The 12,326-nt window shown below is 23.5% G+C and overlaps 1 protein-coding gene across 5 annotated transcripts in view; it reads right to left on the reverse strand.

The window, feature by feature from the left end:
* The window catches only part of LOC109603629 (nitric oxide synthase-like protein), a 79,828-nt gene that overhangs the window by 20,925 nt on the left and 46,577 nt on the right, over positions 1-12,326 (reverse strand). For all 5 annotated transcript variants that reach the window (XM_020020120.2, XM_049968137.1, XM_049968135.1 and 2 more), the window contains one exon: positions 5,055-5,146. In XM_020020120.2, coding sequence (XP_019875679.1) covers positions 5,055-5,146 — 92 coding nt within the window. The remainder of the gene's footprint in view (positions 1-5,054; positions 5,147-12,326) is intronic.

Consider the following 12,326-nt stretch of genomic DNA (forward strand, 5'->3'; position numbering starts at 1 on the left):
TTGATATAATTAATATATATAACAAAAAATTAAACGTATAATTATATGAATTGTTATTATTATTAGCTTTTCAACAATGTAATTTGTCATTTAAATTTTCAAGCTTATTATTAAACTATTATAATTTTTAATAATAAAATCTTTGAAATTATTAATTTTTTGGGGTAATTAATAAATTTAAAAATAAAATTCTGTGGTAGAAGAATTGTTAGATGATTTATATTATTATTATTTATTTATCAAAACTGAATTTTTTTATTAAAATATAATAATTATAATTATATACTTATTATTATTATAATATTATTATATATTTATTAATAATAATAAATTTTTTTGGCTAATTAATAATTTAAAATATAAAATTTTATGGTCAAAAATTGTTAAATTAATTATTATTTTTATTTATTAATCATATTTTTTATTATAATTTTCATTAATTTTGAATACTTTTGAAGAAGTTAAAATTACTTAATTAAATTTTTATTAATATTATCTATAAAACTATTAATTCTTTGCAGTGATTAATAATTTTAAATATAAAATTGTGTAGTCGAAAAATTATCAAATTAATTATTATTATTATTTATTAATAAAAATCTTTTATTATTAACTGTTGGTATAAAATGTTTATGATAATTATTATTATCATCAATAATATATTTGAAATTATTACATAATAATACATATTTTTAGTTATAAATGTCCTAAAAATACAAGAAAAATGTCTTCTAGGGTGTATAAAATGGGAATAAAATGTAGCCGGATGCAGATAATATGATTTTTTCACCAAAACCAGGAATAAACGATAAACTGAGTCCACTGCATTTCTCTGGCAAAGCCAATATGCAGTAAATTTTAAAATAGACACACGAAATGTCCGGCTAATATTCAGATAACCATAAATCTAACAATAATTTATTAAAACTACAGCTAGTAACGCAATTTTCTGTACAATTACAACCGTACTTTGTGACAAGTCGAAGTATCTATTAAAATGCATAATTTTTCACGTCGCAGCTAGCGGACTTATTGACTGAAAGAAAATTGAATTTCCAGTTTCGCTTAGCCTATTTCCACCTTTTAACTTTATCGCTCCTAATTCAAGATTAATTGGTTCCTGTAAATAAATTATTTTAGATTTTACGAGGCTTTTAGACATCTGTCTCGCCGTCAAAGTTACACGTCGGTTCAAAATAAATCACGTCCGGAAAATTCGCATTTAATTAATGCGAAAATGTATTTCCCGTACCTTCTCGTTGTCGTAATCGATAATTCGAACGAAACACCGAGATATTTTTATCACAAAACGCTTCTAATAAAGCTTACAAGCTTCCGTGTCACCTGAATAATGTGCAAAGGTGGCCCGATAATGAAACGGCGCCACAAAAATTCATCTCGATGTCGTATTATTAAAAATCCTCAGTTTTATGCATCCTGAACGTTGAATGCGCACCACGGAGGGACGTCAATTTTTAATATGCGACAATAAAGTAAAAAAATGGGCGACTCAACGAAAAGTAATTTGAATCCATTAAATTACAATGTTCTCTATAAGTGTTTTACAAAACGCTGCGCATTCCTTCAGGTCGTCAATCTTTTTAATCGCACATCCACAAATAATGGATATAATACATCTAAACCGGTAAATTTGTTTAGAACTGTATTAAGTATTGTAATTCGTTGGGCGACGCAAATAAAATACTTTGGACCGGATCGCGAAATATGCCAAGACGAAACTTTTGAATGAAATCATTTTTCTTGCGAATTGGACATTCTTCTGTTGCCTTAATTCCAGCACAAAGTTATAATTAGGCTCGTTTAATGGTTTGTTAAGTTCTTGTCTGCGTTTGCTCGACTGTCATTTAATGTAATCGAGAAAAATTGTTGGACATTTTTATAATTTTAGTTACATAAATTGTTAAAATTACATTCTGTAAGATACAGTTTAATTTAAAATGTAAAGTAACATTAAAAGTTGTGACTTGCAAACTAATTTTAATACATAGGAATATTTTTTATTTCAATTATTTTATATTTTTTAACTGACAGAGCAATTAATAGCTATAAAAAAATCATATGGGCACAGATCTATTAATACACCTTTCATATATTCCTATTTCAGTATTATTGGCATTAATATACTGAATTAAATAACTAATTTTCGTTATTTTAGTGATAAAAAGGAAATATGGTCAAATTAAATATTACAGCTTCGATTTTACAAAATTCTATTTAAACCATTATTTTTGTCATGAATTAATATACCACGTTCACCAAATTTTGCTTAATGATTGGTTTAAATAAAAGAAAAAAAATTATTGAATCATATTATTACTATTATTATCCCAAAAGATTAATAATTTTAAAATTTATTATAATAATAATAATCGTATTAACAATAATTTTTGGTTTAGATAAATGAATTAATTAAAAAATAGAAAAATTGTGTGATAAATATTTGTTAAATTGATTATTATTATTTTATTGTTACCAGTAATATTATTGTAAATTCTTTGTCGTTTTGATAAATAAATAAATTAATTAATAATTAATTAGATAAATTATGTGTTAAAAATTTGTTAAATTAATTATTATTGTTTTTATTGTTACCAGAAATATTATTTTAAATTCTTTATCGAAATTGTCAAGTCACAATTTATTAAATCATAATATACTAAAAGATTAATCATTTTAAATATAATAATAATAATAATAATAATAATAATAATATAATTATTAATAATAAAATTTTAGTTTCGATTAATAAATAAATTAATTAATAAATAATTAGATAAAATTGTGTGATAAATATTTGTCAAATTAATTCTTATTATTTATTGTTATCAGTAATATTATTGTAAATTCTTTGTCGAAACTGTTAAGTGACAATTTATTAAATCATATTATTATTACTATTATTATCCTAAAAGATTAATAATTTTAAAGATTATAATAATAATAGTAGTAATAATAAAATTATTAATAATAAATTTGTAGTTTCGATAAATAAATAATTAATAAAAAATTACATAAATGTGCTATTATTATGTCAAAAATTTAATAATTCATAAATTATAATAATAATAACAATATTATTAATAATAAAATATTAGTTTCGATTAATAAATAAATTAATTAATAATTAGTTAAAATTAGATGGTAAAAATTATTGTTACTAGTAATATTATTGTAAATTCTTTATCGAAATTGTCAAGTAACAATTTATTAAATCATATTTTTATTATTATTATTATTATCCCAAAAGATTAATATTTTTAAAAATTATAATAATAATATTAATAATAAAATTTTAGTTTCAATAAATAAATAAATTAATTAATAAATAATCAGATAAAAATTATAATATGCATAATAATATTATTTATAATAAAATTTTAGTTTAGTTAAATTGACAAATTAATTATTACCATTATTGTCATTGTTACCAATAATATTATCGTGATATAATAAATTTATTTCATTAATTGCTGTGATTTTTTATTATTAATTTTGTACAAGGCAAATTTAGTTAAATTGTACATTATTATTATTAATGTTAAATTATTCCAATTATTATCATTTATTAATTGAAATTAATAATAGATAAACTTGTATGGTTTAAAGTATATAAATAAATTAATTATTAAATAGATAAAATTGTGTGGTAAGTGACAATTTAGTAAATCATATTATTATTATTGTTATTACTATCTGAAAAATTAATATAAAAAATAATAATATAAATAATAATTTTGCATAAAAATAATGCATAATGTTATTAATAATGAAATTTAAGTTTAACTAAACTTATTAAATATTTTTATTGTCAGAAATATGTAATATAATAATATTATATTAGAAATTTATTTCATATATTGAATGTGACATTTTTTATTATAAATCATTATTTTGTTATATATTATATTTATTATTAATTTTATATAATTAATTATATATAAATAAATATAAAAATAAATATTATTATTATATAATTATATTTATTATATATATTTATATATTATTATATGTTGTATATATTTATTTTTGTGACTATTGTCAATATTATTATTGATTTTTGAACAATACAAGTTTAGTTAAATTGAAATATATTGTACAATTATTAAAATATAATATATTTTTAAAATTATTAATTTTTGGGGCAATTAATAATTTCAAATTGTATAATTTTTTATTATTTATTATTTATTGATTTATTATCAGTATTATCTGAATTTTTTTAAAGAAATTAATTATTATTATTATTTATTATTAAGATTATTATTATAATTATATAATGTAAAGTTAAAGTAAAATTAAGATATTTAATCATGACCTTTTAGTTATAGGACAATTAAAATTCAACAATACGATTTGGCATGTTTATATATTATTAAACTTTATACAATTTATATTAATAGGGAAAAATAAATCGTTAATTAACATCAATATGAACTAAAAAGCAATTAAATAGCACACATTCATATATTTCTATATATATTCTAAAACAACAATAATTCAAAGTATTAATGACGTTAACATATTTAATCAGGTTATATACATTATGATTTTATATGTTGCATAACTCGTTTGAAAGTACATGCTTTATTAAATCAAAATGGTAAATACATGTCCATACGTTCATATTTTACTATCAATTTTATATTATCTCTAATAATAATAATAATAATAGACAAATGATTAAATAAATTGTACTGTGATGTAAAGTTACGTTAGATCACTATTGCGTATAATTAACATAATAAAAAAATATATGTTTCAGGAAAAAAAGTAATGGCTTCGTGTGTTAATATAAACGTGCGTGTGAAACCAGATAATTTTGAACGTTCCATTATGCAATTGTTACTAATTTGTGCTTTTAGCTTTGCAGCAAATCGATGGTGGAGTTAAGTTTGGGCCAATGCTCATTAGACACGACAATTCGGCCGGTTTAGATAAACCGAACGAAACACAGAAATCGTGTTTTCAAAAAGGGTGTCAAACACGAAACCTGCAAGGACATCGACGGGCATCAAACTGGTTCAACATCTTACCGAATATTCCCCTTGTTCGTGCTGTACTTGATGTGGTTGCACAGGGCCTCAAACATGCCGCTGGTCGTCGTGACGTATCGACAGTCAAACACCTGCAACAACGAAACAGTAAATCAGACCGAGCTTCCGAAAGCGACGGGATTACAGCATCCGGTCGTCTTAGATTAGTCCGGAATTCCGGAATCTTTTAATCCCCAGCGACTCATGTGTGTGTGTGTGTGTGTGTGCGGGATAATTTACATTCCCGTTTAGGTGGACCGACCGTTTAATTCCGGTTAGGTAAAGTGCGGTGGAAATCCGCAAAATCATCCGAACAGTTCGAACGGAAAGGGCATTTTCTAATGTGAAATAATTCCCTATCACGGCTCCGCCCACTAATTCCGACCGTTAAACTGTCCCACGCATTTCACCGTGCGAATCCGACACGCAATCCATAGATTACGGGGTGGTTTTTTCCTCGGCGAAAGAAAACAACAGAAAAACGGGATGATGCCCTTTTCGGATGACTAGCCGAAATAATAACAGGAGTTTTTGTTGAGGCCTTCAAGTCTAGTATTTGGTTAATGGCTAATGTAAGAAAAGGGAAAACCAGGGGTTGAACATAAGAAATGGAGTAAATTACCCTTTGTATATGTGAAACGCGTTCCGACGTTAGACACGAAATGTATTTAAAATATTAATCTCATATTACTGTAGAAAAACTACAGTAGTAATGATATAAAAATATATAAGGAGATCATGTTTAAAATTGATTTTTAATTTTTTTATTCCAATTTGCAATTTTAAATATTTCTTGTATAAAGAGGCTGAAAATTCAGGACATAATTTTAGATACTAACCGAAAATTGAATATAACAAAATGAATTAATTAAAATTTAGTTAAATATTAAATTAAAAGCATAATTCATTTTATATACATTTTTTATTTAATTGTGCAAATTTCATTTCATATAATTGATTTTTATTTATTTAGTTGTTGTACAATTTTAAATATTTCCATTATAAAGGGACTGAAAATTTTATATATAATTTCAGAGATTAACCACTGAATATAACGAAATATATTTCATTAAAATTCAGTTAAATATTAGATTGTAAATATAAGACTGTAAATTTCATTTCTTATAATTGATTTTTAAAATTTTTTATTTACTTATTGTACAATTTTAAATATTTCCATTATAAAGAGTTTGGAAATTTTATACATAATTTTAGAGACTAATCGAAAACTGAATATAACAAAATATATTTCATTAAAATTTAGTTAAATATTAGATTAAGTGTAAATTTTATTCCTTATTATTGATTTTTAATTTTTTTGATTTAACTGCTGTACAATTTTAAATATTTCCATTTTAATGAGGCTGAAAATTTTTTACATAATTTCAGAGACTAATCGAAAACTGAATATAACAAAATCTCATTAAAGTTCAGTTAAATATTAGATTAAGTGCAAAATTCATTTCTTATAATTGATTTTTAATTTTTTTATATAATTGTTATACAATTTTAAATATTTCCATTTTGAAGGGTTGTTGAAAATTTTATACATAATTTCAGAAACTAACCGAAAACTGAATATAACAAAATATATTTCTTTAAAATTCAGTTAAATATTAAATTTATTGCAAATTTTATTTCTTATAGTTGATTTTTAATCTTCTTTATTTAATTGTTGTACAATTTTAAATATTTCCACCATAAAAGGGCTGAAAATTTTATACATAATTTCAGAGACTAACCGAAAACTAAATGTAATAAAATATATTTCCTTTTAATTTTCTTTAATATTAGATGAAATACAAATTTCATTTCATATAATTGATTTTTAATTTTCTTTATTTAATTGTTGTACAATTTTAAATATTTCCATTATAAAGGGGCTGAAAATTTAATACATAATTTCAGAGACTAATCGAAAACTGAATATAACAAAATATATTTCATTAAAATTCAGTTAAATATTAGATTAAGGGTAAATTTCCGGTCTCATAATTGATTTTAAATATTTTTTATTTAATTATTGTACAATTTTAAATATTTTCATTATAAAGAGGTTGAAAATTTTATACATAATTTCAGAGACTAATCGAAAACTGAATATAACAAAATATATTTCATTAAAATTTAGTTCATGTCTTATAACTGATTTTAAATATTTTATATTATACAATTTTAAATATTTTCATTATAACGAGGTTGAAAATTTTACACATAATTTCAGAAACTAATCGAAAACTGAAAATATATTTTCTTAAAATTAATTAAGTTAAATATTAGATTAAGTGCAAATTTTACTTCTTATAATTGATTTTATAATTTTCTTTATTTAATTGTTGTACAATTTTAAATATTTCCATTTTAAAGAAACTGAAAATTTTATACATAATTTCAGAGACAGAAATAATATCAGAAACTAACCGAAAACTGAATATAACAAAATATGTTTCTTTAAAATTCAGTTAAATATTAAATTAAGTGCAAATTTTATTTCTTATAGTTGATTTTTAATCTTCTTTATTTAATTGTTATACATTTTTAAATATTTCTATTATAAAGGGACTGAAAATTTTATACATATTTTCAGAGATCATCGAAAACTGAATAAAACAAAATATATTTCATTAAAATTCAGTTAAATATTAGATTAAGTGTAAATTTTCTTATAATTGATTTTAAATATTTTTTATTTAATTATTGTACAATTTTAAATATTTCCATTATAAGGAGGTTGAAAACTTTATACATAATTTCAGAAATTAACTGAATACTGAATATAACAAAATATATTTCCTAAAAATTCAGTTAAATATTTGATTAAGTGCAAATTTTATTTCTTATAATTGATTTTTATTTTTTTTTTATTTAATATTCCCATTATAAAGAAGTTGAAAATTGTATACATAACTTCAGAGGCTAACCGAAAATTGAATATAACAAAATATGTTTTAGTAATATTTATTTGAATATTAGATTAAGAGGAAATATTAATTTTTATAATTGATTTTTAATTGTTTTATACAATTATTGTAAAATTATGAAAACTTCCAATAAAAAATGGCTGAAAAATTTATATATCACTTCAGAGGCTGACCGAAAATTGAATTAACTAAAATGGCCTCAAAAAATTTAAGTGCATGCAAGTTTCTGATATATTAAATTCTATTTCATTAAATTTGGTTTTATTCATATTATATATTTATTAAAATGCTTTTATTCACAATAAAAAAATCACGGATTAAAGTCGTTATAATACATTTAAATAAAACAATACGCATATAAATTGTCATAAAGAAAAATGCTTTTAAAATATTGCACTGTTTGGGAATGTTGGAAGGAAAGTATGTAATTTAAATGCACAAAATTGCTACATTATAAAACTCCATATATCTGCAGTTTCAAATTTCCATATCTCCATAATATCGTGCACGGCTAAATGGTGCATTTCAAAAATAATGGAACCATATTTAATGCTTAAACTGCAACTTCTTGCACACATTTTTAGTACCCTTTATTTTGACGTGGGCACTCATCACATTAAGTTACATTCGTAATTGTCAAATATCTCTCTAGGTAATTGCTGTTCCCCCAATTCTGTTGTAACCCCGAAATAAAAAAAAAGAAGACACGTTAATCCATCCCTGCCCCACGACATTGAGACTCGTTAGCAGATTAGCCTGCATCAGCATTTCCACATTGCCACTCGTTCACTGCGTACGCAGTTTCACGGGAGATGTGAAGGACCCCCTCCTGAGAGCGTCCCATCCACTTCCCTCGTGTAATACAGACGACACCGTTTCTGGTCCGCCCTTTGTCGAGTCCGAGTGCATTTGAATGCACCACAATTGAAGCCACCGAATGAGAAAGCTTCCCTCAAAATGATCGTTTACATTTATTTATCGGAAACGTTGATCGTATTCATTTATTTATTGTTGTTGTTGTTGCTAAAGTAAAAGCAGTTATTCATCGTAACCCGACCTACCAATTATAATAACTCCCGATTAAGCCCCATTAATAAAATCCTGACTGATTTATAATTCATATTTTACGTCGGCTGTGGTAAAAATTCGAAGGGCAGAAATAAATCAAATACGTACGCAAAATCCTAAAGGACTTCCTGGTTCACGTCTCGTTTGTCAACCATTATGGCATACCTCATGGTAGACGTGTTCCGAAAGATGTTCCGAGTTTATAAACGGCGATTTCACGGTTATTTTAACTCCTACATCTGGATTTCTTTTAATCTGACTATCCGGGCAGATTCATTGGATTTTCAGGATTACGGTTCGGGTAATAACGTCCTCTGCCCTCACATTATCTCACATTATTTGCGTATCGAATTTCATAAATGTTTGCGGTTCGTTCATGGGAGGAATATTTCTCTTTCGCGTGGGGGTTTTTGATATATTTTTTTATTGTTTTGTCTATTTGAAATTAATTTAATATTCAATATTTTCATAAAAAATTTTATATATAATTTCCGGGACCAAATGAAAATTGAATTAACGAAGAATGGAATGGATTTTTTTATTGTTTTATATATTCGAACATTTTATTTCATCTATAAATAATGTTTTACTGCAGTTTCTACTTCAACTAACATTCATCTTGACAGTAACTATTTCGTCCTACGTTTTATTACAGGTACTACAAACATATATATAATTTTATAGTAAATAATAATTTACATTAATAGTAAAAGGATAAACTAATTTAATTTTTCACCTATAAATATTACTTAATATTAGATAAAATATTACTTAATATGTATCCATTAAATGTTAAATAAAACTTTTCCAATTTTAAAACATATTTGAAAAGTTATAAGCAATGATGTACGGAGTAAATTCATCGCACAAACTAGAAAACTACATCTCCATTAACTAGAAAACAACCCCTAACTTTATTTAGTAAGTGGGTACTTAATTATTCACACATATGTTAACGTCCCATAAAATTATAAGAGGATAAGAAGCCCATTTAGATATTATCAAAAGAGATTAAAATTAAGTAAAACATAATTTGTAAGTTATTTAAATTAAATAGATAATAAATAAACTTGAAAATTACGTACATCAATTATGAAACAGAGAGATATTTTTGAAACCATAGAAACAAATTTAAAATATACAATTTTATTTGAATTTAAATAATCAAATTATATGAAAATATTTCGATTAAATAAATTTGCAATATGTGGAAATGTTGTTTTTAATTTGTATGATTTTACTTTTATTATGACTGTCAGGTTTTAAGTTACCTGATTAAACTAAAGCTTCCCTAAAAATAAACAATATGCTTTTGCATAAAAATATTAATTATTAAATATTAAAATAAATTTATTTTTTTATTTGATTATTTATTTTATTGAAAATATGTAAAACATATTTTTTGTATTATTTTAATATATTATCGTTTCTTTGAATAATAATTGATATATATATATAGGTTATAAATAAAAAGATGTGAAACATATTTTTTGTAATTTTTAATATATTTTTAATTGAAATATTTTATTTAATTTAAAAATGTTCATGAATTGTTTAACAAAAAAATGTAAGTAATAAATTTGTAAAACTTTTTCAATGGTAGTTAAGGTACACTTTTAAAAATTATCCGTAAATTAAGAAACAATCCTTTGAATAAAAATTGAAATATTGTATTTAATTTAAAAATTTTCATGTATTGTTTAACAAAAAGAAATATATAAGTAATAAAACATTGTGAAACGTATTTAACATAAAAATGATGACATATTTATTATTAAAAAAAATAATAAAAGTTATATATAAAAATATATTTTTTGTAATATTAATAACATATTTAAAATTCTTTGAAAAAAAACAAATTGAAATATCTTATTTTCTTCAAAATTTTTCATTGTAAATAGTAAATAATAAGTAATATGAAGAAGTTTTTTGTATTGTTCAATATATTTACAATAGTTTGAATAAACACAAAAAATAAAAATATTTAAAAGTATACTTTAGTTATGCATTCATAAATGACTTAATAAATTAATAAAAAATTCAACACAATAATAACAAAAATATATTAATAAAGTTGAACTATATTAATTAATATAAAAATGTTTATTTATTGAAATTTTTCTCTCTGGATATATTAAAATAATAAGAATGTTTTAAAGGATACTTAAAAATTAATCTTAAATTAAGAAAAAAATAAAAAAAAAATAATATTTTTTATTAACAATGAAATTAATATTTAAAATGTAAATATTTTCTATATCAGGTTTAAAAAGCTGAAATCGAATTCATATTTTGCCACTTTAATAAAATTAACTAACAAAATTATTCTCATGTTAATATTGCATTAATTCTCTGCACATATTTCGTATAACACAAAATTTATCCATATATAGGCAAACTGCACAAAATTTAAAACGGCCCGAAATTTATGTGAACGGCAGTTATTTAATTATTTACAAATTTGAAAACGTCCCGTTGAATTACAAGAAGGCAATTCGACCGTTCCATGCCATCCACCCGGATTTTAGCCTTCTAATGCATCCGTAATGGGGTAATCTCTTTGCAGGAGCATATAAAATTCTAATTTCGTTCAATGCGGTAATTCGCCGTGCCGTAAATTGGATGGATGTCGAATAATAATAATTTGAATTCACTACTCATTTAGCTGTTGCATAAATATTTGATGGAGGGTTAAAGTTCATTAGTGTGTTTAACTTTTGTCAGCTGCAGAAATGGGAGAACTAACTTGTAAATTCTTTTTGAGTTTTGGTAATCGAGGTTTGATCCTTTCATCGGGTGTTTTAGGTACAAATAAAGCAACAGCTAAGGTATGAAATTGTTGCACAGCCCGACGATTAGCTTCTTCGTCATAATAATAAACTGGGTAGGTGGTGGAACGTATTGGGGAGACGATCGGCCCGTTTCACGCTTAATTTAACGTGGAGGCGACAACGACAGCCATCGTAGAACCGTTCGGATAAATGTCACACAAGTGACAGGGTGGAGTTTTTATTAATGCTGCAACTGTGGGGATTGTCATCACCGGAAGACGTTATGTAGTAAATGGTTAGATAAGCAAAATAAATGTCATGTTGTTTGTGATTTTTACATAACAGGTGCAGTTGGTAAAATGCGTCATGTTCATGTGAATGTTCAGGGTGTGTAAAAGGTAATAAAATTGAAACTTTTTACACGTACTCAAATTAATTATTATGCTTTTAAGCTAAAATACGAAATGAACCTTTCATCAAATATGATGATGGACTGTGCACGTGTTAAAATA

This window comes from Aethina tumida, chromosome 5 (genome assembly GCF_024364675.1).
Source record: "Aethina tumida isolate Nest 87 chromosome 5, icAetTumi1.1, whole genome shotgun sequence".
NCBI lineage: Eukaryota > Metazoa > Arthropoda > Insecta > Coleoptera > Nitidulidae > Aethina > Aethina tumida.